This window comes from Mchenga conophoros, linkage group LG22, assembly GCF_057382185.1.
Source record: "Mchenga conophoros isolate Kocher_MC1m ecotype Shallow Benthic linkage group LG22, M_conophoros_male_GT1.1, whole genome shotgun sequence".
NCBI classification, from domain to species: Eukaryota; Metazoa; Chordata; class Actinopteri; order Cichliformes; family Cichlidae; genus Mchenga; species Mchenga conophoros.
Window position 1 is genome coordinate 6099056 of NC_140546.1, and position 26019 is coordinate 6125074.

Here is a 26019-nt window from a genome sequence, read left to right on the forward strand (position 1 = left end):
ACACGATTTCCACAGGCAGTAATAAAACGCCGATACTTTCTCTCTTATTTGGTTTGTTGTTGTTGTTTTTTGGGAGTTTTTTCAGTGAAAGACTCGTGTTCGCACGCACAGTTATGATAGAGTTTACTAGTTTTACTGTAACCTCTATTTGTTCGTTTTTGTTACTATATCAGATGAACCTTTCCTGTTATTGCACACCAGCTGTTTTTCACATCAGTTATGAAAAACAACTTAGAATAATTCAGAGCAGATACACCAGTGAAAGAAATTTATCACAAACAACACTCAGCCATTAAACTCCACATTGAGGGTGCAGTTAGATGGTTGGTGGTCTCATTTAATGTTAGCGTTCGTCCTGTTTCTGCTTGGTTTAACTTTATTGTTTGTACAGGAACGACGTGTTCTTCTGCTCCTTTCCTTTTACTCAGCAAGTTATGATAACAATCGAAGAGTCCAGCCAGTAAAAGGTGTGGTAGCAGATGTAAAAGCAGTAGTGGAAACAAACTATGAGATACAGCAAGTGTGTTCCTCCAGTTGGGAGCAGTAATGAGATAAAGGTCCAGAGCAGCGATTCATTTCCTGTTTGGTTTGCTTCTGTCACAGATGACACGGACATGAACTGTGAGCTCTGCCAGCAGCTGTTTTTAACTCAAGAGCATTAGCTGGCAACGCAATACAGACGAGGAAGTGCGTTACATAAAGCGGGATCCCCTCCCTGCAATGTAAACGCTGAGGCAACTATTCACACTCCTCATCGCTGCTGCTGTCTGCTGCCAAGTTTAACTTTTGCCCATCTGGGTTAAACACATCAGGGAATCTATACAACTAACTGCAAGGTTTATCTTTCACGTAATTTACAGATATGGCTGCTTGACACTCACACAGGGCTGCAGCTAACGTACTTTAATAATAGGACGTATTTGCCTGGTCGATAAATTTACAATAGCAAAAACAATGGCTACTAAAACACAAGTTTGAATATTAATCAGAGTTCAAGGAGAAATAAAACTTCACATTTATGTAAAAGCACAGATGGGATATAAAAGACGGACGTGCTCCCAGTGACAGCGACCCACTGATTAGTAAAGACCTGTTTTGAAGCCTCAAGCTGAGCAGTTTCATCCTCACTTAGACTAAGGTGATCACAGGGTAGCAGCTTGTTGATTACAAGACCTTTTCATTTAGCATAAAACGTCTATTTTATGCTAAATGAAACCATCATTCATAAAATAATCATCTTGTTGCATTAAATAAGAGCTACACTAGCAACTGAGGCTAACAAAAGCCATCCAGAGTTTTCTGTGGTCACACAGGAAGTGAGATAATGCAGGCTTAAGGCACTTCCCTTAGCTTCCGTTTACAGACCCAAAAGTTACCTCCATCTTTAATGGAAGTCAATGCTTAAAATTGAATTAATTTATCCAAATTATAAATTTTGTGCTAGAGCCGGATATGAATTTAATTTAACCTCCTAAGACCCGAACTCTTCCACAGCAGCATTTTTTATTTCTCTTTGATATTTGGGCATATTGGGGCCCGATGAATGCAAAAACAAAGAATTACCAGATTATTTTTTTTACATTATTTTAGTTTTTAAGAAAAATAAGAGCCACATATGAGGATATTTGTTTAAAATTTTGATAGAACAGTAGCAGTATTATGTCCTCGTAAGTGGATATCAGGCCCTTGTAGAGCAAAACTGAATATTTTGGTCTAAATAACCCAAAATGTGATGTCCACATATGTGGACGCCAGGTCCTAGGAGGTTAAATCAGTAAATTACTGCAATAATCAATAATCAGTTTTGATAGTTAAATAACTTTTCTCACTTTTTGTTGGTTCCACTTTCTAAAGAGTCAGAATTGAGTAGTTATCAAATTAAAATTCGGCAGGCTTTGGACACTCGCATGTTTTTTATGATAATGTTAATGAAAATTTTGATGCACTCTTTTCAATTATAGTTTGGAATTAATTTTTTTATAATTTTTTTAAATTTGTAGTCTTATAATTTGCATTTTCATGTTTCATGTTTGTATTTTTAAAAAAGATTTCAAAACTACAAATTAAATTAAATTAATTGCAGGTAAAAGAAATAAACAGACCTAGGCGTTTTAACTTGGAGCGATTTTTGCGAGTGTCCCATGATTCAGATCTTATTTTTGTCTCCACTCACTGATTCTTGTGCATCTGGCTTTTGTCTCTGTGTCTCACTTCACTGTCAACTTCTGAACTCACACCGACGCCCACATACACACCCAGACAGGCTCGGACTCGCCGCTGCACGCACAAACAAACAGAGCCGACCACGTGCACGTTCACGAGGGCGAAGAAACGCAACACACACCTAAACACACATGCCAGAGACAATTGAGTCCAGGTGACACACCCCGGGAGTCTTGTTCCTATTGTCAACACACTGGCTGGGAGTTATGTCACAGCAGTTTGGCTATAACGGTGACCTCCTCTTCTGCTCTCTTTCCAAATCACTGCTCGTGCTCTGCCAATGGTCAGATCTGATTATGGCACACTGAGCACAGGACATGACTAGACATGTAGAAAGACCCCCATGTGGCACGGGATTTTGCAGGTTCCCCGTAACCCTGAAGAGCGGCTGTTGATTGAAAACAGCATCTGCCGTCATGCTTCGTGCTTGAGATGAAGAGAGGTTTTCTGTGCCAGAGTTTCCTTTAAAGACACATGCACAAAAAGGCTTGCCATAAATATTATGCAAACTACAACAGGACTCAAATCCACTGAAGTGAACATAAATATGCTTTGTACAGCTGTGCCACAAAGAAAATAAATCAAAACATATTAATGCTGGGACATGCGGCTCTGTATGAGGAGACCCACGATATTCTTTTGACGACAGGAGAATAGAGAACAGCAGAGAATAAAAATGTTTTCCATGTGGCTGTGCAGATACTGACTGTCCTCTCTAAGGCTTTTCATTGTTCGTAATATACTGACTTCTAATTGGCGTGGAGGAAGTATGCACAGTAGGCATCCCTGCATTGTAGTTGCTTGGCAGAAAAGCTACCATAACAAACTGAAGAGAACCCAGACTTTCAAAAGGAGCCTTGTGGTCAATGTTTGAAGGTAAATTCAGCCGCTCGAGCACCCACGAATGAGAACAATGTAACCCTGGTGTGATCAGCTGATTGACAAATCTTGTTGCTGCTATGAAACATTAAAAGTGTTGAGGATTTTTATTCTATTTCTGATTTTACTAAATTATATCACACAGCAGCTGTCACCTGACAAAGTGCATGTCAGAATAACAATGTCTGACAAACTAAAATAGGACATTAGCTCACTTCTGAACTAACTGCTCCCTTGCACAAATTTGCTCTAATTTATGAGCAGTTCATATAATAGTATGGTTCATTTACCGCTAGCAAGCGTGCAGAGAGCTCCTCTGCCTACGCAGGAGTTTCAATGTGTCCGAAGCAGACTATTTGCAACAATCCATGTCAGATCTGAGCCTCTTTCACATGCTTGATGTGATTCTCATGCGATGTCCAGCTTTATCAGAACATCATAATAAATCATTAAGTGTTCGGACCTCAAAGCTCAGTAAAAATAAACACGGAGAACACCAACAACAGCGACCAGGATCACTGGAAGTTTCCGACTTGTTGGGCCGCCACTACTCAAACCAAACGGCATACAATTCAGGCAGCACTCCAGTTCACACTGGAGCTGGACACATGCAGTATGAAAGTGATCAGATCAGACATAACCAGTGCTAGCCAGATGTTCAGATGGAAAAGAGCAGATTGTGAACAAAGGTGCGTGACTAACAAAACGTTTTCTCATGGCTCAGTCCTTCTCCCTCCTAAGCTCAGATAGTAAAGAATAATAACACTGTTTAAGAAAAGCTTGCATGTGCAGTATGTGATTAGCCTCTTCATCTCATTGAGGGGAAAGAGGAGGCGGATGGTTGTCACCGGTGTGTGCAGCTTTTACCCACAGAAGAGGACGACCAAGAAAAAAAGGGGTCGTGTGTTTTTAAAGGTCATTCGCACTTTGGTGAACGCACAAACAGAGGATTTGGAATCAGAGCCAAACTCGTTTTGATGGAAGGGTTTGTTTCTTGGTTTCTTTGGAGTGCTAAATTCTTATCGTCTAGATGGGGAAACATTATCTGGGCATTGTAATAAGACAGAAATGTGACTCTATCATCTTTAGCCTTTTTAAAAAATCATACATGCACTGCTTCATGAATCTGCGTTAGCTCTGCTGCCCTTAAACTCTCTCTTTCCAAACCTCCTCATCTCTGCTTTGCTTTGTCCTCAGTGTTTATTCGTTCTGTAATCTTCACTGTTTCCTCTCCCACCGCTCTCCTCATACCTCTCTCTTTCCTCCTCCAACCCCTCCCTTCCCTTCTTACTCTTTCTCCCTCTACAGCTCTCCTGCCTCTCTCGCTCTGATGCTTTCTGCAGCGGCACGTGACGTGGCGGCCGCACATGGCCTGAGCGTGTGAGAGACTGAGAGAGAGAGAGCGAGCGAGAGAGAGAGATTTCAAAACATGCAAAGCAACTCTCCTGACTGAGTGCTCGCTCTCCCCCTCCAGCACTCCTCACTCGCTCTCTCTCCCTCTCTCTGTGCAGAGTCAGTGTCTGGTTTTAACCCTTCTGTCGCCAGGATTAATCACAATCCTGAATGTTAAACCGCCTGATGCCTCAGCCTGGTGTTATCCTGCATTCTCTCTCTCGTTCCTTCTTTTTTAAAGGCACAGGAGCCCATTTCTTTCACTCTTTCCCCGGCTCATATTCTATTCAAATTCATAATTTATCATCTAGAATTAGACATTTCATTTGACTGGTGATGATTTCTGAGGGGTTTATCTTGGATTCTGCCAGTCTAGATGCTGGTATTTGGTTTCAGCTTGAAGTTAGACAGCTCTCTAGTTAAAAGCAGATTACAACTCTTATTTATATATATTGTTCTGAAGGCCAGGGATGACCTAATCAGTGCTTAGCTTGTCTCTCTGAGGGAAAGTGAATGCAGAAATATGTGCTGCAGTGGCTGGACTGCAGACTGTTAGCAACATATTCAGATTGGCTATAAGAACTATAGATAAAATGCACTTACATTTATTTCAAAATGCAAAATGCTGTAAAATAATTGTTCTTATTCAAGCTGTTGACCAATCATTGCAAATAAATAAAAAGTCGCATGTAAATCTGCTTAAGCTAGACTGATGTTGTTGCTAAAAAGACAGCGATTTTATATGATATTGTCTTGAGATCTTGACTCTATAAAAGTTTTGATTTTGGAAACACTACTCTACTGAAACCACCCCATCTCAAGCACCACTTCCTTCCCTTTCAGAACTTTTAACATGAGTTACTGCATCGAGTTACAAAAAACTGCAGCACAGCGGTAATTTAGAAATAATGGCTTCATCACATAAGCTGATTTCTCTCATGTAAAATGCTCCACTCAGGTTGAATCTCATCAGCGTGGTTGTTTTAAGTTTGACAAAAAATAATATCCATCCAGTCAATTTCTCCAAGCTTATAAGGAGAGAGTGCAGCTTACTGGTGCCATCCTCCACAACAATCCCAGTTTCTCATGTGGCCCCTTGGGAAAGTTAATTCCCCACCCCTGATCCAGCTTCTACTGCTTATGCCTGACTAACACCTACAGCTTTTCCAGAGGACACAAGTTTTTCCAGCCTTGTTAATAGACATAATCACTCCAGTGTGTCCTTTGCCTTTCCCGGGGTCTTCTCCTTACTCTGAAGGTATTTTACACCAAATGCATTTCACCTCTTGCTACTTTTGCAAATATAGCCAGTGTTTCTGGTCCATTTCACATCTGCCAAATACTCTGCTCTGACAGCCAATGGGATTGCTGTTTCCTTCCATAGCACGATCAATAGCTGGAATTATGTAACAGAAGCATTCATCAGAGGGACAGCTCAGGTTGAGTAGTTTGGACACACAGTTAGAGAGGCGAGGCTGAGATGGTCTGAGCATGTGCAGAGGAGGGATAGCACATACACTGGAATACATTAGACAAAGGACAGTGGATATGGAACTGCCAGGATGGAGGAAACCGGGAACTCCTCAGAGGAGCATCATGAATGTGGTGAAAGAGGATGTGTGGCAGAGGAGGATGTCTGGGATAGAGTGAGATTGAGGAAGATGATACACGATGGAAACCCTAAAAGGAACGACTACAGGAAGAAGAAGAAATTTTCAGAACTTACACCAAAGTCTGACAGTTTTCCTTTTTTTCTTCAAGAATCAAACATCACTCTGCACACAAACATGGACAACAAGCTTATCCTCGATTTCTGACTGCCAGTGGATTCAACATAGTCGACAGTCTATGGTAGAATCTCAACTGATTCAACTAAATTATTTGGGAAAATCAAATAGTTTTCAATTGGTACAGATCTGTATGCGCGTCCAGTCACCTTTCAGAGGAAGATAATTTCCTTATTCCCTCAGTCACTACCAACAGCCAAATGTAGGGAACCAAATCAGGTGGGATAGTCTCACCTTCACACCCAGCTCGCTCTTCATAGCCGACTGCAGCTGCAGTCCAGTGCTCCTCCATGTCTCACCACCTTATTGTGCTGGAGAAGGTGTCAGGCCATCTTGCACTTGACAGAGCAACACTGAGCATGTGAAATGGTGAGGGGCTGTACTAAATGTAATTCTACTTATGTCTATTGATTAGAAAAACAGGACTGAATACTCAGGTTGTTGGCAAGCACCTAAGACCACCCACCCATGGGCCCCAGAGGGTCTGATCCTGAGAGCAGAGGCCAAAACTGGCTTCAGAGCAGTGATTCTCAATTTCCTGGACCAAAAGTACAAAAACACCCTACTTTTTTTAAAATCAGCCATCAACAGCACAAAAGAGCCCCAGTTTTATTTTACAAAAATCACAGTTTGGCATGATAACATCAGCTGAACCTTCCATTTAATTTCCAAAGAAAAATCATATTCCCTCAACTTAGTTCCACTCCATATTTTTCAAAGTCATTCACTCCCACCTACAGTGGAAAAGGAAAAAAAACACTCCGACTGTCAACAGCGCCACAAATATCCAGCATCGGCTCTACGTTCAACAACATCACATGGTCCTCATCAGAGGACGGTGTTTGTTCAACTGTCGACGCCTTCAGCTGCAGCGCTTTGAGGAATTTTCAGAAGTGCATGTGTTGGCTTAAAGCCGCCGAGCTTTAATGTGAACAGATCCAAACTCCATCTGCTGATGAAGACTCGGCGATGAGGTTAAAAGCTAAAGAAAAGCCTTCAGCTAGGATTCATCATCCATCCATTAACTATACCTGCTTATCTTTTAGAAGAGAGCTTCTCTCTGATCCACCACTCTCTGTATAGTGGTGCCTTATTTCAGTATTAAAAACACCCTGAAATAGGTACCACACTGACTTGTGAGGCCATGCACGTTGTGGCTTTTACCTCCCAAGCCAGACAGTGATTGAGCAGTGCCTCATTTGGGTTAATTTTACGTTATTACGCACAGTAAGAGAAATTTGAAGGCAACTACCCATCTAATAAATAGAGTTCTACTGCGTTTCCACATAAGGATGAAGCATAATTAAATGTAGACTCCTCAAACTTCAAGTCTAGTCCACAAATAAATCAAATCAAATCAAAGTTGCCAGTTTAGGTGCTAGCTTATTTGCCTGTTTAAGTTTCTTTAGATGCATTAAAGCCATATTCCCATGTTTGCTTTTATCTGCACTTCCCACTCAAGCTTCACCACTTCTGCTTTCAGTGTTGCTCTCCTCATGCGTCCGTCTGTCTGTCTGTCAGCAGGATTTAAAAACTGAACAGATTCCCATGAAGTCTGGTTGACAGATCAGCCTCAGGCAAAAGAACATCTGATTAGATGTGGGTGGTTATTCTGATTTTCATCTTCACATTTCTTCCCAAGCGTCTCGTGTTATCCTTCCTCCACGTGTGTTAAACTGTCTGTTGTGACAAGTTGACATCAGCGAGTCAGATGTTTATTTGTCAAAATTCTCAAAAGCAAAAAAGTTCATTACAAAACACCTTAGCTGAGAAAACATGTGCGCTAGACGCTTTCGCGTTGCAGTTCAACAAGTTCATGCATCTTCAGAGTGAACTGACCTGGAAGTGTTGAAGTAAAGCTGCAGCCTGATTTAAAATACAAGCAAAGGTGAGTCATGATTATTTACTTGAAGCTATGAGGCAAAGGACAGCTCTTTAAACAGAAAAAAAGGCGGAGCAGCACTGCAGCATGATAAGTACCCTGGTGGTCTGTCTTTCACTTCTTATAGTTTTTTTCTAATAATTGCACTGAAATGAGAATTTCCTGCTTTTGTGAAGCATCAGCCATGAGTGGAAATCAGAATCACACTGCAGGCATTAAATCAAGGTTGAAGTAGACCTATTCTCTGAGCCGCCACATAAAATATACATCTCCATCCATATCTCAGTTTCTCTGAGTCTGATTCGTTTCATAAACCTAAGCTAGTGAGGTACCCGTGCAGAGGACATTTGCAGACGTCCCGTAAACATGCAGGTAGTTATTAAGGTTTTGAACAGCAGACGGCTACAGGAATGCACTTGCTGATTGGGTGATTTTCTCAGCCAAACATGCCAAACAGGAAAACTGTGGGTTGTTACATTCATCCAAACAGCATGAGTGAGTGATTGAAGTCATTTATCACAGGAGACAGAAGACAATAAATAAATACAACCAGCGCCCCCACCTTCCTGAGAACCCATCATATTTCATTTTCTATGTAACACTATGATTTCTACATAATGAGGAGAACTCTATTTTCTTTTGCTTTCATTTTAAACACTGAAACAAACCAATTGGACAAAAATACTGTTTCCACCACAAACATAATAAAGCCTTAAAGGACACGATCAAAGGCTTTCCTCCTTCAGCAGCTGAACTGTGAGGCGTCCCCAGAGGACCATGTGCACAGCAAACTATGGTGATTTCTTGCAACTACACAAAATCAAGTGGAAGTCAGTTAAACCTAACAATCACAGTTTTATTCAGAAGAATTTGTTCTTTTCTTTCGTTCTTTTTTTGGGGAAGGAAGATGGCGATAGACATCAAAATGCTGTTTGGTCTTGCTCCGAGGCTCAGCTGAGGCTCAGCGGACGGTTTTCGGGCTAAGATCTCGAATCAAAAAATGAGCCTGCGAGATTTGAGGCTGATTTTAGGGAGGAGATGAAATAAACAACATTGCATTCTGGAGCTTAATTGTGTCCACGTCCCACAGTTTCCTGATCACAGGTGCAGTTTTATGTGTGCCACAAAGAACCCCAGTATGAATATTTCAGATTTACAGCATTTTAAAGAGGAAACAGGTGAAAAATGTCACCAGAGCTGCTTGTAAAACCCCAGCTGTATCCATATTTTTGTGTTTTCCCCTCCCTCTGAACTGTTCTCCTTTTTGCCCAGAATGAATTAAAATCAAAGTAAAACATGTGCATGTGGATGAGATTATTATTTCCAGTCTATTTTCCATCTATTTCTCTTGCTGATTCTCTCTCCCCCTCTCTTTGCAGCTCTGTAGTAATACTTCAGCTCCACAACAACCTCAGGGATTTCTGGATGGATGCATCATCCTCAACCCAGTCACGTGTTTATAATTCAGAATAAAAAGCACGAGCGCGCGCGCACACACACACACACACACACACACACACACACACACACACACACACACACACACACACACACACACACACACACACACACACACACAAATAGATGAAAGCATATTCACATTAAAGCCCACATAGTTGCATGCAAATGCCAAAACAGACGGCATTCTCATATGCATGTGTGAAGCTCAGCATACTGTACATACACACACCAAAAGGTGGAAAGACTAAAGGCATGCATGTACACACACACACACACACTAATGGTGTGTATTCATAGACTCGCACAGAAGCACTCAGGGCAGATATGAAGATTTGCAGCAGTGGTTTTCTCTCCTCTGTAGCTGCAGCTCTATCCTGGCTGAACCTTGTGAATCTCTTTCTCTGTATCTCATTTTCCAATTGTTCTCTCTCACAGTATCTGCAGCTTGTTTGCACAGAGAAACATCTCCTGTCTTATTGTTTATGACTCAGAATGAAAGAACAAACACAATGTCCCAGGCAGATTTCTGAGAATCTGATCCTGCTGGGCACCTCATCGCTCTGTTTTCCCCTCTTTCCTGTATCCAAACCCTCTTTCTGCATACTCAGAGCATTCGATTCTAGTATAAATAAAACACGGGGGGAAGCTACGCAACCTTCCCTCAAAATGATCTGATCATGGCGGCATTTTCTAAACAAAAGGGAACGTGAGGAGCAGTACCCGATATGAGCAAATTCAAACCTCGCAACGCCCACAGGTGGGTCCAATGTTTTCAGATTCACTGTTCAGACCTGCAGAATATTATTTTTAAATTCTCTGGGAGCTGACATTATGTGTCAGGCTGAATTCTGAGTGCATGGTAATAAAAGTGATGCAAAGCTTCAATGAGCAGCTGCAACAAGCTGATAGAAAATATATGAGATACTGTCATAAAGTGTGTGGGAGAACGATTTCATTTCCTCCCAAATATATATACTGTGTTTTCCATCCTTTTTGTTCACTCCAGTTAACTCTCTGCACTTTGTATCGAATACAAAAGCAATCAGCGAGTGTATTCACAGAAGAACATGAAGAGGGTTAAACAGGCATGTTTGGACAGCTTCAAATCTCATTATGTGTTAAGGTAATTTCATTTTTATCCTATGTAGTTGTGCATGTGCATCAGTAGTTAGCTAGGTTTTTTAAGGCTGGGCTATTTAAAAAATAGCCACTGTGCTTGGCTATAAGTTTGTAAAGCCCCATCCATTTAGAATTTGAGCTCCAACCACCTTGGTTTTTGAGTGTATTTGGACAAGAGAGTGGAGTGAAAAGATAACAGCTAATGCTAACAGTGTGCTGGGCAGATCGTTCAGGAGAGTAAGACAAGGATTATAAAGCTAGAGGTCACGATTTTGAAATTCCATCATGGTGGCTTAGCTTTTCATGAGCTCCACAAGGTTAATTTTCTGCTGCTGTAACTAATAAAAGCAGTGTTGCATCTGTGTGGGTAAAATGTAGCAACTTCCTGTAAAATGAATGAAATTGTCCAGATAAATATGAATGTTAAATAAAGTCTCTGTGTTATCCACCAGTCAAGAACACAGCATCTTTGTCCTGTGTTTGTGTGTGCTGCTCCCACACCAGACACAACTAGCAAGTAAGTGGACTCAACATTGTCACATAGTGACGCATTTTCTTTCACTTGAAATTTGCTTGTAGTTTTCTCTGGATTAAAAGAAACCAAGCCATGAAAAAGCTACAAAATTACAAACTGTGAAAATACCCTTAAGCACCCCAAAAGCTGTATAATCTGTCTGATTATTGCATTTGAAATTCACCAAAAGGCACGAACACCACAAATGTGGTCGAGAGAACCATTTCAATGATCCAAGAACGTCTTATTTAAACCCTTAACAAAGTTCAAATTTGTGACTGAGAAAAAAAATACCTGTACAAGAATGAAGGAGGAAATCTTACATACACAGCTACATTTTAAAGCAGGCTGTAAACAGGTTTGTTTCTGCTGACATTTTAAAATGGGAGTCTATGGGGACTGACTCGCTTTTACAGTCAGCCTCAAGTGGACAAAAGAGGAACTGCAGTTATTTGCACATCTGAATCTTTAGCTCTGAAAAGTTGTGATTTTAAACATAAACACTGGTTCAGAGGATTATGTGTAATGTGAAGGAGATGAACCTGCAAATAATAACCATGCGTTTCAGCTACAAAACATTTTAGCATCTTTGAGCTCATTGTTTTGGTATAATTATTACATCATCGTTACTGTGGTTACAGCTAATATTAGAGCTGTTTTCATCCACTGTAGGCAGAGACAAAAACAAAAATTTAGCTGCAAGCTGTGAACAACTGGCTTTTGAAAACAGTGGAGTTAAGCAGATAAAGAGGTAGATATTTCCCCCAGGAGCTGTAGACCACAGAGGAGCTAAAAGAAGAGTGAGTAGTGGACTTACATTAATATGGTGTACAGAAATGCATCTTCAAATGAAAGCTAATGCTGCTCTGTATCACCTGGATGTACAAATAAACAACTGTTTGGTGATATGTCATATTCATACCCATCTACAAAGCTTATAGATTATGGAGCAAGAGCAAAGAAAGAGACTATGCTGGCATATGGTATAAACGCATTGAGTTAAAGCCTTAAGTCTTCTTGATACAGCAGACACATGAGAGATTGTTATATGACTGTGCTTGGCCTTTGCAGAAGAGCATTTATGCATATTTTTAGGTACAGATATGGCAAACCGTCCAATCCACAGGGTGCTGTATGCAAAGACGAAGACAAACACTTTTTGCCTTCATTTATGATCTCACAGATTAGACCCAGCTTCGCTCTTTGTCTAACCGGTGACATTTTGACGACAAGACGAAGCTTCACAAATGAGTAAAAAAATGCTAAAATAATTGTAGCATAGATAACACAAACAAAATTAGGCTCTCTTGTTCCGTCTCCACACATCTTAACATGCTCATACAATCATTATCGTATAATGCCTGAACGTTTACAAAGAATGTGGCAGTCTGTTGTCAATAAATCACCATAAAATTAGCTGTGATGAATCACTGGATGGCTCGCGGGACAAAAAAACATGACGGTCAGCGTTAGAAAGAACGGCTTTGTGGTTTCAATTAGTCAAAACTGGAAGTTGTCAGGCTTGTGAAATCTCAAAAAGGAAAGCGAAAAAAAGAAAAAGACAGATGGACAGAAAGGTTGTTCTGATGTTCTGGCAGTTCTGGTTCACATCAAATGCAGCAGAGAGAGGAAACAATAAATTATGAATATATAACGGATGATAACAGCCTGGTGGAGAGAACCGAGGAGGGCCAGAGAACAGGGTGTCAGCCATTCATCGCGCTGAGATATAATTAGAGAGAATCCTGATCTGGTTATTGTTAGAGGCACCGAACGCTTGAGTTGTGCGAGTTAATATAATGCATTGTGGGCCTCGATGCTCATTAGTGCCAGATCACATCGAGGCCTCTTGCACATACAGCTTCATATATGTCTGAAGGCATTAGTTGCAGCACAAATGCTGCCTTCTCACATGAAGATGTTTTAAACTCACTGCAGAAAAAGAAAAGCTTGCTCATTTTTAAGATTGTTAATCATTAAAAAGATTCATAACAATCTTAAAAATATATATTTTTAAATATTTCCCCTTATAACCTCATTCTTACGGAGCCCCGCAGGGGACATGGGAGAAAAAAAATTAAGACGGACTTTTGCGAGATCTCGCAAAGGTTTTGCGAGATCTCGCAAAACAAACTCGGGATCTCGCAAAAGTTTTGGCTGCATTCTTCGGACACCAGCTCGAAGCCGACCGGGAGGTCGAGGCACGATGTGCCAGGAAAGCGGTGTTCCTCCCGGCTGTAGTAGGTCTCGACCCACCGTTAGCTTCGAGCTAACAGGAGGTCGAAGGCCGAAGAATGCGGCTAAAACTTTTGCGAGATCTTGCAAAAGTTTTGCGAGATCCCGTGTTCGTTTTGCGAGATCCTGAGTTTGTTTTGCGAGATCTCGCAAAAGTCCGTCTTAATTTTTTTTTTCTCCCATGTCCCCTGCGGGGCTCCATACATTCTGGTTAGTAGTATTTTGACTGGTAGTTTAAGTAAATAACCTCTGGACAACATATTAATTTGTGAAAATTGGTAAAAAAAATAAATAAATAAAATATGACTTTCTTAGTCATGAAAATCATCCATCCAGAGGTAATGAAAGTCTCCCTTTTTCTGACCAGGAGGGCAAAATTCAGCTAACCATTATACATGGTAAACAATATCTGACAAGCTAAATAGACTAAAAAATAAAATAAAATAAAATAAAAGAGCTAAATGGATTAACAAGCAGCTTGCCAAAAATTGCAATACCTCTAGTGGCCACTTGAGGCAGGCTCCAAAGCAAGCCAGTCCTCATGGACACCCACGATAAAAAGTCCTGCTTTACAACAGAAGTAAAAATGTTTGCGGCCAGGTGGAAAATGCTTTTAGTGTCTGTGGATGGTGTTTGGCCTTCATAACAACTGTACAAGGGTTGAAATTTTGAAATTTCAACCTTTAAGTTTTTTCCAGACTTAACATTAGGAACAGGGTTGACCCTTAACTGCAGCTCTGAACAGTTTGTCGTGCCTTTTGAAGCATTTTAATGCAATTATCTTCAAAATTACATGACTTGATATCTGGTTAATTTTTCACAACAGCTGATTCAAGAAGTCTGCTCTCTAGCTGTGGCTCATTAGATAATAGTATGTTATTAGTATGTTATTTAATTAGTAACATAATTAGTAACTTAATTATATCTAATTAGTAGCTTTAAATTTCGGTGATTTTACTCCCATTGACACCTTTGTTGTGATTTGGCGCTATATAAATAAAATTGAATTGAATTGAATTGAACATCGAGCACCTAGCCATGCAATCTGCCTTTATAAACATTTGTGAAAGAAAGAGCCGAGCTCACTGGATTTGAACTGGTACTGTAAGACTCCACTGTTACAACAAGTCAGTTTGTGAACATTTCTTTCCTTCTAGATTATAAATGATCAACTCGTACTGCTATTATTGCAAAGTGGAAGCATTTAGAAGCACAACAACTCAGCCATGAAGTGGCAGACCTCAAAGTTACAGAGCTACTGAGTGCTGAGATAGCTGAGATAGTGCTGAACTAGCAGGCAGCATTATATTAATTTCCCATAATGCCCATTTTAATGGGTCAAAAATGTATAAAACTGCTCAGCAGCAACATCACATTCAATAAAACTGTGTTATAGATGAGCCTGTAAATAACTTTGTAGCTCATTTTTCAATAATGTCACAGAAACTACTTTCCAAGGACCAACTGAGAACCTTCAAATGTCTATTTTATGCCTGACCACAACAAACAAAACCACAAAATATTCAGTTTACCATCACACTATAAAAAATAAATAACATACAATTCTCACACAAGAATTAACTAAATGTAAGGACTGTTTTAAAATTCCCAATCACTCACCATGTAGACACTCAGGTCCTCCCATCATGCTTTGCTGCTGTTGAGGTGGTGGCGGCTGTGGTTGTGGTTGGACGGTCTCCAGTCCAAGCAGTGAAGAAGAAGAGGATGAGGAGGACATGGAGGAGGAAGAGGAGGAGCAGGGCGGAGGAGACGTGGGAGGACACTGAGAACTCTGGTTAGGCACCGCAGACTGGGAGCTCTGGGAGGAGAACACAAACAAAAGCAGAAATTGTAATCAGAAGAAATTTGGCTTAAAGCGGGAGGAGCTAAAACAGCTTGTGTCAAATAGAAGATGAACAGAGGTGCTACACAAATACACAGGATAAGATGAATGTGAAATGAAAGTATGTGATATGAAAGTACTATTTTCAATGATGAATCATGCAGTGCTGCTCCAGCAGTGTCCAGGAATGGTTCTTTTGAAATCTCATTAGTGCTTTAAGGATTTCTTCAAATTAAAATAGTTCATTAGCTTATAACAGAGCAATGGCAGTATAAGGTTAGCTTAAAGTCCAAAGATTAATCTCACAGTGTAGTGCATGGCCCTATGATCGTGACTTATTCACAATTCAGAAGAAACAATGGGACTGATAGACATTAGCCAGCAAACTAAGCAGCTAGCAAGCTGTGCAGAGAAAGGTTAAAGGTGCGCTTACATCATGCCAGCATGATTTCAACTTTAAAATCATGCTTCATATTTGAAATATTCATTAATTATCTGAATTACAAAGTGCGTCCAAACGCTCACAGCAGGATCTTTTCCTACTTTTACATTGCATTTCAATATTTTTTACATTCCTTGCTAGTCTGTTGGACTGTTTCTATGTTATTCCAGTAGAGTTCTAATATATTACAAGGTTTAAGAAAAATGCTCTACAGATGCCACAGAAAGCAGAGATGATGTCGCTCTTTACATGATGTATTTTATTTCGCTCATTCCTCCTTTGGATGCAGCCGCAGGCTGTGAGCAGCTGCAGCTGCTAGTGAATCCGTGGCTATAATATGGTTACTGCTCAGACTATTGCAAATTCAAATAAGAAGAGGTGGATGGCAATGCATGCAGAGCCTGCACTGCAAGTGAACACTGCGAGTAGCTAAAAAATAAATAAACGGGAAAGCGTACGTAGTTTTAAAAAAACATAACCGTTGAAATCTCCAAAAAACATCTGAATTGCAGTTAATTGACTTCCAGTGATCGTAGTGAAGGTCGTTTCAGTTTATCAACACAAGTCTCTGCAGTTCCCACCAGAATGAGTTGCAGAACGCCAAAGATGTTTTTCAGGTAAAAAAATATATATGATAAGAGTAGTGAGAGACTGAACTGCTCCATTTGCCACCTTGGCTGCTGACAACAAATTAACACTGAAGGGTTACAGCGAGCTAAGAATGTTTATCTTGAAACTGAAGCCGCATTGTAACAAGAGCATTTCCACCTTATTAAAAAATCCTGGAAACACTCCTGCACTGCAAGCATTGAAGAATCAGCTGGCTCCTTTTGTGACAATGAAGACTAAACGATGACTGGCCAGATAACTGGTAAACTAGCACAGTTTAGCATTAGCTCACTCATCTGAGGTTTTCTCTTGAGGAAATGATGATGTTCCTGCAACTGTTTCATTAACATCTGTGCTGAATAAACATTAAATTGTCTTCTTCCACTATAACGTCTTTTGGTTTGGCAAAATTGAGGTATGATTCATAAACCTGTGGTTTTTGATCTCCATCTATTTTACCTGCGAGGGGATCTGGGCAGTAGCAGAGCTGGGCCCATTGCTGTGCATCCCCATCCCATTCTCAGTCAGGAACTCCTCCAAGTCCATGTACTGCAGCTGGAACAGGCCTCCATCACACGGCAGGGTCCTCTCCCACAGCAGCGGGCCCAGGAAGGCTGACTGTGAGTTGGGTCGCAGTGCGCCAGAGCCCGGGGTTCCTCCCACCCCATTTGCTCCACCGGCACTGACACCCAGAGAGTCTTCATCGGAGTCCAGAGGCTTGTCTTTGTCTGAAGAGAGAAGAGAGTGAGATATCTTCCATTAAGCTGCTAACATTAGTTCTGTTGTTTCGTCTGCTCTGACTAAAGTATGCAATGAAACTCATTCATCCTTCTTTTTCAAGTGTTTGCAACGATAACTCATATTCGTTCAGCATCAGACAACAAACATTTTCAGTGTTTTCTTTCAAAAATGGCTCAAACTATAAAACCCTAAAGTTCTCATCCACATATTTATGTAGTTTAATTGCAGTCCTTTGGTGGAATCTGAATCACAAAGAACTCTATATATTAGACACCTAAAAACTTATCTGTGCATGTGCTATTTTGCAGATGCACAGATAGGTTTGTGCATCTGCACAAACTTATCATGTTCTTCCCATGATGACTCAGCAATGGCAATAGAGCTCAGGACCCCTAAGCATCGTTTTTACTAGTGCAGCTGTGAAGGTTCATAACCTAAAACACTGCTTTCAGTTCCTTAATGTAAGCAAACAAGAATCTGGGAAACTACTGGTTTTTCCTTTGGGGGACTCTGACAGATTTTCTGGATTTCCACTGTCGCTAGCAGATGTTCAGGCCACATCTTCTATTTCTATCTGCCAGACATTGTTTGTGAATGCAGATGAATCTTTAGAAAAACACTGAATCGTCATCATGCATTGGTTATTCAATGCAATTCAGTAATTACCAGCCCTCTTTTGTTCGCCACATAGACCTTTTAAATGCATACAACCAAAGCCTGCTCAAATATGTCTGGTCAATCGGACTACAAAAAGTCTCCGAACAAAACCCAGGAAACTTCCCAGAACACAAAACACAATCGAGGTTAACCTCCTGCCAGCCACTGTATCACTGACAAACCACTGAGGGGTAGGGTTAGGCTGTACTTCAGCTACGTGTTTTTAAAGACTAATTTCAGAAACTAGACAACATTATCTTCCATGCATTTAACGTCTTTTATATGATTTCCATCTGAGAGGTAAAAGAGGTGAAAACAAATCCATACAGATGGACCACTGGGAGCCTGAACTTAACCCTAACCAAGTCACTGGTGATCGAATGGATGTTAAGAGGTTAATCAAACACAAGTGACAGCAAAAGTAAGCAGAAAACCAACCAAAACTGCAAAATGCAAAAATCCCTAACACCACCCACAGTTTCCTGGTTTAAAGACCCGTCTCTCTCTCTACCATAAGTGGTATCATCCAGTTCAGAGCAACAATGTCACGTGCTCCAGCTGGCAGCTTCTGAGGAAACATCAGAATGGTTTCTTTAAGATAAGAATCGCTTATCCTGAGCTGAACACTGCATCCTAAACAGTTTAACATGGATACAGGTAGTATTAAGGGGTGTCCACACAGGAAGAGACTAGCATGGATGTATCACTGAATGTCAATGTCTGGGAGCGAAAGATAAAGTTGATATGACTGGCTGAAAAACACATGATAGCGTCACCTACACCCCTGGTGACCTGCCGTCAGCTACAAAGCAATGGCTTCATGCTTATTTCAAAAGAATCCTTTGAGAATTTGAAGTAACATCTGATCGATATACAGCCTGAGGTTGGTTTCTTGTGCAATTCAGCTCACTGCGGCTCAAAGAGGATCAGACTGACATGACTTTTGCTTCACAAAGCATGAAAATAATTTTAAAAAGAGAAGCCACACAAGCCAACAAAGATCCAACAAAGGCTTGTGCCACTGCCTGGCACACATGTCCTTATCACCCTATAAAGCACTTAGCCACAATCATTAAAAGGCACCTATAAATAAATTGAGCGACCTTGCACTCTGACCTCATCGTGAAAGTCCGATGGAAAGATTAACCATCAATAAACCATCACCAGAAAAAAAGGGATTGTTAAAAGAACAGGAAATAAAGGGAAGCACTTCATGGAAATATAGACAATGATAGCTTTGTACTCTGCCCCTTTGGTTATATTGTTCAAAAGGATTACATTGCCAAAAGCCCATATTGAGGAAGTGGCACGCTGAAGAATAAAGCCCCATAAAACAGCACTAAAAGAGCATATTTAACAGGGCTGGAATGACACAGAGACAGACTGTGAGTTGTGAAGAAAAGTGAGAGGCTGGAGAGAGTATCAGTGAGGCTGGAAACTTATATTTAAACGGATTAAAGTATATAAAGACGTGAGAGATCACAGCAGTGGATGGACAGATAGGTACTCAGAAGGTGGGAGGAGTAGAAAATAATCTGTCTCTGGCAGTATCTTAATCATCTGGCTGCCAGTGTAGTAAGTTTAGCTACAACCAGAGCACAAAACTCACAATCTTTGCTTTCTGGAGACTGTTTGGTTCTGTAGTTTAAGATGCTTCAAAGCTAATGTTCGTGATTTTAAAATAAAAAGAGCAAAAAAAGAGAGATGCAAAATAAACTTAAGAAGAAGATAAGATAAGATAAGATAAGATAAGATAGAACTTTATTAATCCCTCGGGTGGGTTCCTCTGGGAAATTCGACTTCCAAAAAAAGCACAGCAACGACCGAAGTTACAGTTACAGAACTGTTATATATATATATACACACACACACACACACACACACACACACACACACACACACACACACACACACACACACACACACACACACACACACACACACATATATATAAATACAGAGACAAATATAAATAAAATATACAAAGGGGATAAATAGAATAAATAGGAATAAAAAATAAAAATACAAGTGAATTGCACATTTCAAGTATTGAGTCTATTGCACTGTTGACTATTTACAAAAAGTATTGCACAAGGTATTGTACAGTGAGGTGCAGAGGCACTGCAGCTTAGTTGTTCCCCCCTCCTTTGTCCTCCTGTTTCCCCTCCCTCTCCCCTCCAGAGAGGAGTTAAACAGTTTGATGGCGTGTGGGACAAAGGAGTTTTTAAGTCTGTTAGTTCTTGTCTTGGGGAGAAGCAACCTGTCACTGAACAGACTCTTCTGATTGTTTATGGCCGTGTGCAGAGGATGCCCAGCATTGTCCATAATGTCCATCAGTTTCTTTAGTGTCCTTTTCTCTGCCACTGTCACCAGAGTGTCCAGCTTCATGCCGACCACAGAGCTAGCCTTCCTGATCAGTTTCTCCAGCCTATTTGTCCAAGAAGACAAATAAGTGAAGTATCCCAGAAACAACATTCAGGTGGAACATTTGCAGCCTGATTTATGGCTATTCCTTACGTTTGGTGGTGCAATCACCATAGCAACAACAACCAATCACTAACAAGGCAAGCTAAGCGAGTTTTCATCGGCCTGCCTGTTGTGAAATTTGTTCGTAGATAGCGGGCTGATTATTCACCACAATGATCGATTTCTCCAACGTGTTGATGCCAAACTGCAAAAGCAGCCACCTCACGCTCTCTGTATATTTACTTGACCTGATTTGACTAGTCTGTGTGTGTTAGCCCTGTGATAGTCTGGTGACTTGTCCACTGTGTACCCTGCCTCACGCCCTGTGACAGCTGGGATAGGCTGCATGCCAGCACAACTCTGAAGTGGATAAGCAGTTAAGAAAATGAGATGAATGGATGGATGATGTGACTGGTAGCAGTGGTGTCGGTAATTGCAAAGTTGAACTTTTCTCAACTTTTCAGGGCGACCAACGTGAAGGAAAGAACTCACAATTCTATTTGGCGGTACATATTGTCATTCAAAATAAATGAGAATCCGGCCTAAATGCCTCCAGGTCACTTAAATTTTTCCAGGAAAAGCAGCTCCTTTACAGTTAGTTGATTTTGCAACTGATCTAAAGCCGACGGAGAAGCAAATTGGAATGTCCTTTTTCCAAATCTAATCCAAGCTTTAGGGACAGACAAAAGAAAAAAAGTCTTGGGATCAAATTCAATGACTTCTTATACTTTTTTGACAGATATAGGTCAGTAAGTGAGATTGGAGCAGGCCGAGAGCTTCCTAATAAGAAATAAAAGGGCAAAGCAACCATCCAACTTGAGCATACAATATGCAACAATGCATAAGCTTTAAGGTTTGCAGTGACTATCAGGCATTGTGACAGACAGTATCTAGCACATGAAAGCATTGCAAAAACACATAAAGGTGGTAGCAGCAGATCTTTTTCTTGCATTAAAATAAACATGGTATACTCTCAAGTATATACTCAGTTCAGCTGAGTCAAACTAGCCACAGTGTCGAGCAGACACTTCTAAGATATCACAGGAGCTTAAGTGAAGTAATTCAAGTGCAAAGGAAAATGAAAAGATAATCTAAAAGCAACAGAGGGCAAAGTCATTAAAAGACATGGGGAAATCCCTTTTCTGTAAAGCAGCGTGAGGAGGACCAGAGGGCGAATGGATGGGAGGAATAAGTGGAAGTGACACAGCTTAATCAAAGTGACACTTTGAACTCAAGTGGACAAGTCATTAAAATCTGACAGACTGCGAACTGACCCGCAGCACAGCAGAGAGGAGAGGAAACGTGGCAGTGGAGGCTTGGAAGAAGAGATGATCCATGCAAATAGGAGTGAAATGTGCAAAAAGAAGAGAGAGAGAGAGATTTACAAGGGGAGGAAGAGGAGAGGGATGCAAATAAATGGCTTTGGAAAAAAAATAAGTCTGGGTGATGAGAGTAAAAGATGAAGACAGAGAGGAAGGGAGACAAAAACCTGAGAAAATATAAATCAGCGGAGGGACCGCTGTGTGAAGCGAGTGGAAGACGAGAAGAGAGCAAGACAGGAAAGTGTGAGAGGGAAAACTCAAAGACATGCAATACAGAGAGCGAGAGAGAGAGAGGGAGGGAGATGTGCTAGATAGAGTGGGTGTTTGTGAAGGCGTCAAACAAAGCTAGCCGGGGGGGCAAGGCAAAGGGCTGCATTGTGGAAGGGGAACAGCAGCTAAATCAGGGGCAAAAACATCTTCTTTATGCCCCTGAATGCCTCTCCTCTCATTAGGAGGATACTGTACTGAGCTGCTTTCTGACTCCATGGAGAGACTGTCAACTGTGTTCACCATCATCTCCTCCTCCTCTTCCTGCTCCACAGAAAGGAGCTGTAGTGGCACCAAAAAGCCACCAGGGGCCAACAACATGCAGGGAGCCACTGGACAGTGCCATTCCTTTGCCCCCCGACCCCTCTCTGTGAATGTGTGTGTTCAGTTGTATCCACACTCATGAGGCACTGACTCTTGACAACCTTCTGTTCTTGTGAGGACATGTTTTTTATCTCTTCGTGTTAAATAAATGTGTTTTAATTGAGGTTTAACTTAATTTACTGGTACTCAGCGGAAGAGAATCAATGCAAATCGCTGCCTCGCAAGTGTGCGTATGCGTGTGACAGCAGCTGACTGGGAGTTATAATATCCCCACAGCAAGAGAGAGGAAGGAGAAGCAGGCTGGTTAATATTTGTTGTGGCAGCTGGAGGATGGGAAATAACTCAATCCCACTCAGTAACCTTTATTTAAACAAACCAAACGACTGCTGCTTCTGCTGCTTTGGCTGGATTTTTGATGGCATCCACTCCAGATTGTGTTTCTTTTTTTACACCCTCTTCTTCCCTCCTCCTCTTCCTCCTCCTCCTCCTCATCTAGATCATTTCACTTCACCACCACCAAATGCAAAAGGGAAGCGTTTAATATAAAAATGCAGCAGGCCAGAAGGAGGAAAGCTTGCAAAGAAAACAATGTCCATGTGAGTGTGTGTTGGATAAGCAGGGCCTCCTCTGTGTTTTACAATCACACCTACCCACTCAGTCACATGCACACACACACGTTCACACACTCATGAATAATCCCTGTGACATTTCTGCAAAGAATATAAGCTACTGTTTATTGTTTGTTTTTCAAATCAGAGCTGCAGCCCTTTATTTCTTTCAATATCTCTTAATTATCTTCTTCTTCTTTTTTAATCCTCATGACAGCAGCTGGTAATGTGTCCAAAACCCTAATATAATCAGCTTAAAATCAAGCAGCCATTTTTCCACATATGAAAATGTTGGGAACAAAGGCCAAATCTGGCTTTTTCAGTTGAGTAAAGGGATTGAAAACGTGGCCCAATAAGTCCTTAATCACAAATTTACAGATAAATTTTGCAAATGTGTGCGAAAAGCTTTGTAAATAAAGTTTATCTTTACTCTCCTTTAGTACACTTAATGTGGACATTTCCTATATGCATCACACATACATAATACAGGCCTATACTGCGCTTGCAATACAATGAAATTGGCCTCTGTAAGGCTGAGGTATTTCCCTAGTGGCCCTTTAAGGAGTTTGTTCCTATTGGATCCCTTACTCACACGGGTACACGTGCCCACACTCACCTTTCATCTCGCAACAGTCCTTGGGGCCTCTCTGGTCTGCCTTGATTGGCACCTGAAGCAGAGACTTCAGGTTGGTCATAGAGGTCAGGTGTCCACCTTGGGGGCCGCTTCCAGCCGGGTTGCTGGCCCCAAACTGAGGGCTTGTGGCCCCGGCAGGGAGATCCGGTGGTAGGAGCTGGGTGAGAGGCCTTGACATAACTTCTCGGGGGGAATAAGAGGAGGAGGAGGAGGACAGGAGGAGGTGAGGGTAGGAGGAAGTGGAGTGGGGCAACCTGCAAGAGACCGTAAGATCAAAATAATCCACTTAGTGATGCTAATTGACGGGCGCGCCTTCAAAAGGTGCGCGGACAGGTGACGCGTGTGCGCTCAGGGTGTCCACCTGATTGTCGCCAGTCCCATGCAAGAAAATGTGCGAAAGAAAAAAAACGAAACAAAAAAGAAAAAAGAGGGAGGATTTATATCCAAAATGGCACCATGTTGACCGAGTCTAATTCATCCTCCAGGAGTAGCTGTCAGTCGGTTAGTTGGTCGGTCGATCGCTCGGTGAGTCCAGAGGGAGCTATAAACAATATTAAGAGAGCAGAAATAAAGGCAGTAGAAACAGCGGAGTACAGTCGAGTCGCGGCGGTGGGAAGTCTCCAAGACAGAAAAGAGCGAAGAACAAAAAGAGGGGCGAAAAAATGACAAGATGACGGAAATAAAGAGATCCCCCGGAAAAAATAATAATATCCAGTAGTATGAGAGACGGATAGATGGGGCTGATGGCTCTTATTTTCCTCTCTCTCCCTCTCTCTCCCTCTCTGCCAGTCAGCTGGAACCAACACGGGCCGCTCGTGTGACGTCACCGCTCACGGGGGAAAGGCGCTTGGGGGCGTGGATCGTTTGCATACAGCGGCAACGCCCACACAGCCCAATTGACCACGCCTCTCCCTCCCGTGTACTCAGAGTCTCGGCGCTGCATTTATGACTAGTTTAAAATTTGGTAAATGTGAACTTCAAATTATTTTGCTCTTTCTCCTTTGTTTTTTTTCAGGGAAACTGAACAAAACGTTTAATCTCATGACAAAAAATAAGTCCTGTACCCGATGTTGACATTCCCATGTATAATAGAGGTCCTTCTGGTCGTCCAAAAACAAAAAACTATTGGGACTGCAGTCAAGAAATTAAATGAATGTCTATGACTGACAGTTAATGTGGTTACTAATTAAGAAATGTTGAAAATGTTTCTGATTAAACGATCACACAATGTTAAAAATGTTAAAAAGCAAGGATGCAGCTCAAGGATAAATTATATTATTTTGCTATCAGCTTACAATACATGCTAGATTCAAGCTGAACAAAATAAACCAAAAAAAAGGGAAAAACGCAAAACAATTAAGTTAAAGTGCAAACATAAAACATGAAGGCCTAACAATGTAAATGCATAAAATAAAACACAAGCTAAAACGATGGCAGCTAGAAAATATAATATAAAATAAACTTTTATGGAAGAAAATATGTTAAATTTCATAAAAGTATGAAAACAACAGATAAAAAATATGGTAAATGTTATTAAAAAATTAAGCAAAATAACATTTATTTAATAAAAAGAACAAGAAAATAATGTTATAAAAATGTAAAATTACAAGATTACTAAAACGCTACCGCTTCTCGTGAATGCAACACACATTGACACTAAAACGTGACGCCTCCATGAAGTTTCAGCCAATAGCGGCCGCATGTGATAATTCCTGGATGGCCCGTGAACACGCCTCGCCCCGCCCCTCTTCTCTCACGCTGTCACTTAAACAGCGAAAGCAGAGCCCGCCGCGTGTGTGTGTGTACTAAAATGAGATGCAGCTCCTGAAACGTCAGGATGTTTACCTTTTCCACTTCCTTATCTGAGCAATAAGGGAAAATACGATTACTTTTACCCCGAGTTCAAACGCGAACAAACACAAACGGTCTTACCATTTCCTCCACACTAAAAACATATACACGCTATTCTTTTTAACAAAAGAGACACTTAAATAAAGGCCCGCTCTATTATACTGGCAGTACACCGAAACCATTAATTTATAACTGTTTCCTTGAATATTGTGAGTATGTTTTAACTCATACATAAACTTTTTGCTGCGAGGCTTCAAAATAATAGAATAAAAGTCATTGAATTGTCTCAAATCTGATAAAACCACCCGAGGAGCGGCACCTCGTCTGTTTTCTCCCTGTTGGATGTCCCCATCTGACTCTCGCGCTCTCAACAACAAGCACATGGACCCGGCACGCGCCGACTGTTGCCTACCGGCGACTGTGCAGCGCTGCTATTGGCTGAATCTAGGTCACTCGCTGCGGCTCTCAGCGCTCTATTGGCTAAAAATAGGTCACAGTCTCCGCCCACAGATTTCCCCATGCCATGGCCGCGTGAGAGCACGGTTGGAGGGAAGGAGGGGGGTGTTTATGTTTCACTTCTGAAGGATCCATTAAAGATCATATTTACCTTTTCATCGTAAATGTTCCGAAGGCACAGACAAACTAAGGCAAAGTAAACAAAAAATACAGCAAGGACTTCATAAAACAAAGACAACGTTAATAAAACGGATAAACAGCAAATAAACAATAAATGATCCAAAAGCTCTTAATTTTGTTTACACTT

The 26019-nt window shown here is 41.2% G+C and overlaps 1 protein-coding gene across 1 annotated transcript in view; it reads right to left on the bottom strand.

Moving 5' to 3' along the window:
* The window catches only part of dbpa (D site albumin promoter binding protein a), a 41277-nt gene extending 16532 nt beyond the window's left edge, over window positions 1-24745 (bottom strand). The window contains exons 1-3 of the mRNA XM_085261892.1: window positions 23388-24745; window positions 16846-17114; window positions 15113-15311 (exon numbers count right to left, since the gene is read on the bottom strand). Of these exons, the coding sequence (XP_085118018.1) occupies window positions 15113-15311; window positions 16846-17114; window positions 23388-23583 (664 nt within the window). The 5' untranslated portion in view covers window positions 23584-24745. The remainder of the gene's footprint in view (window positions 1-15112; window positions 15312-16845; window positions 17115-23387) is intronic.
* Between the last annotated feature and the right edge of the window lie 1274 nt (window positions 24746-26019).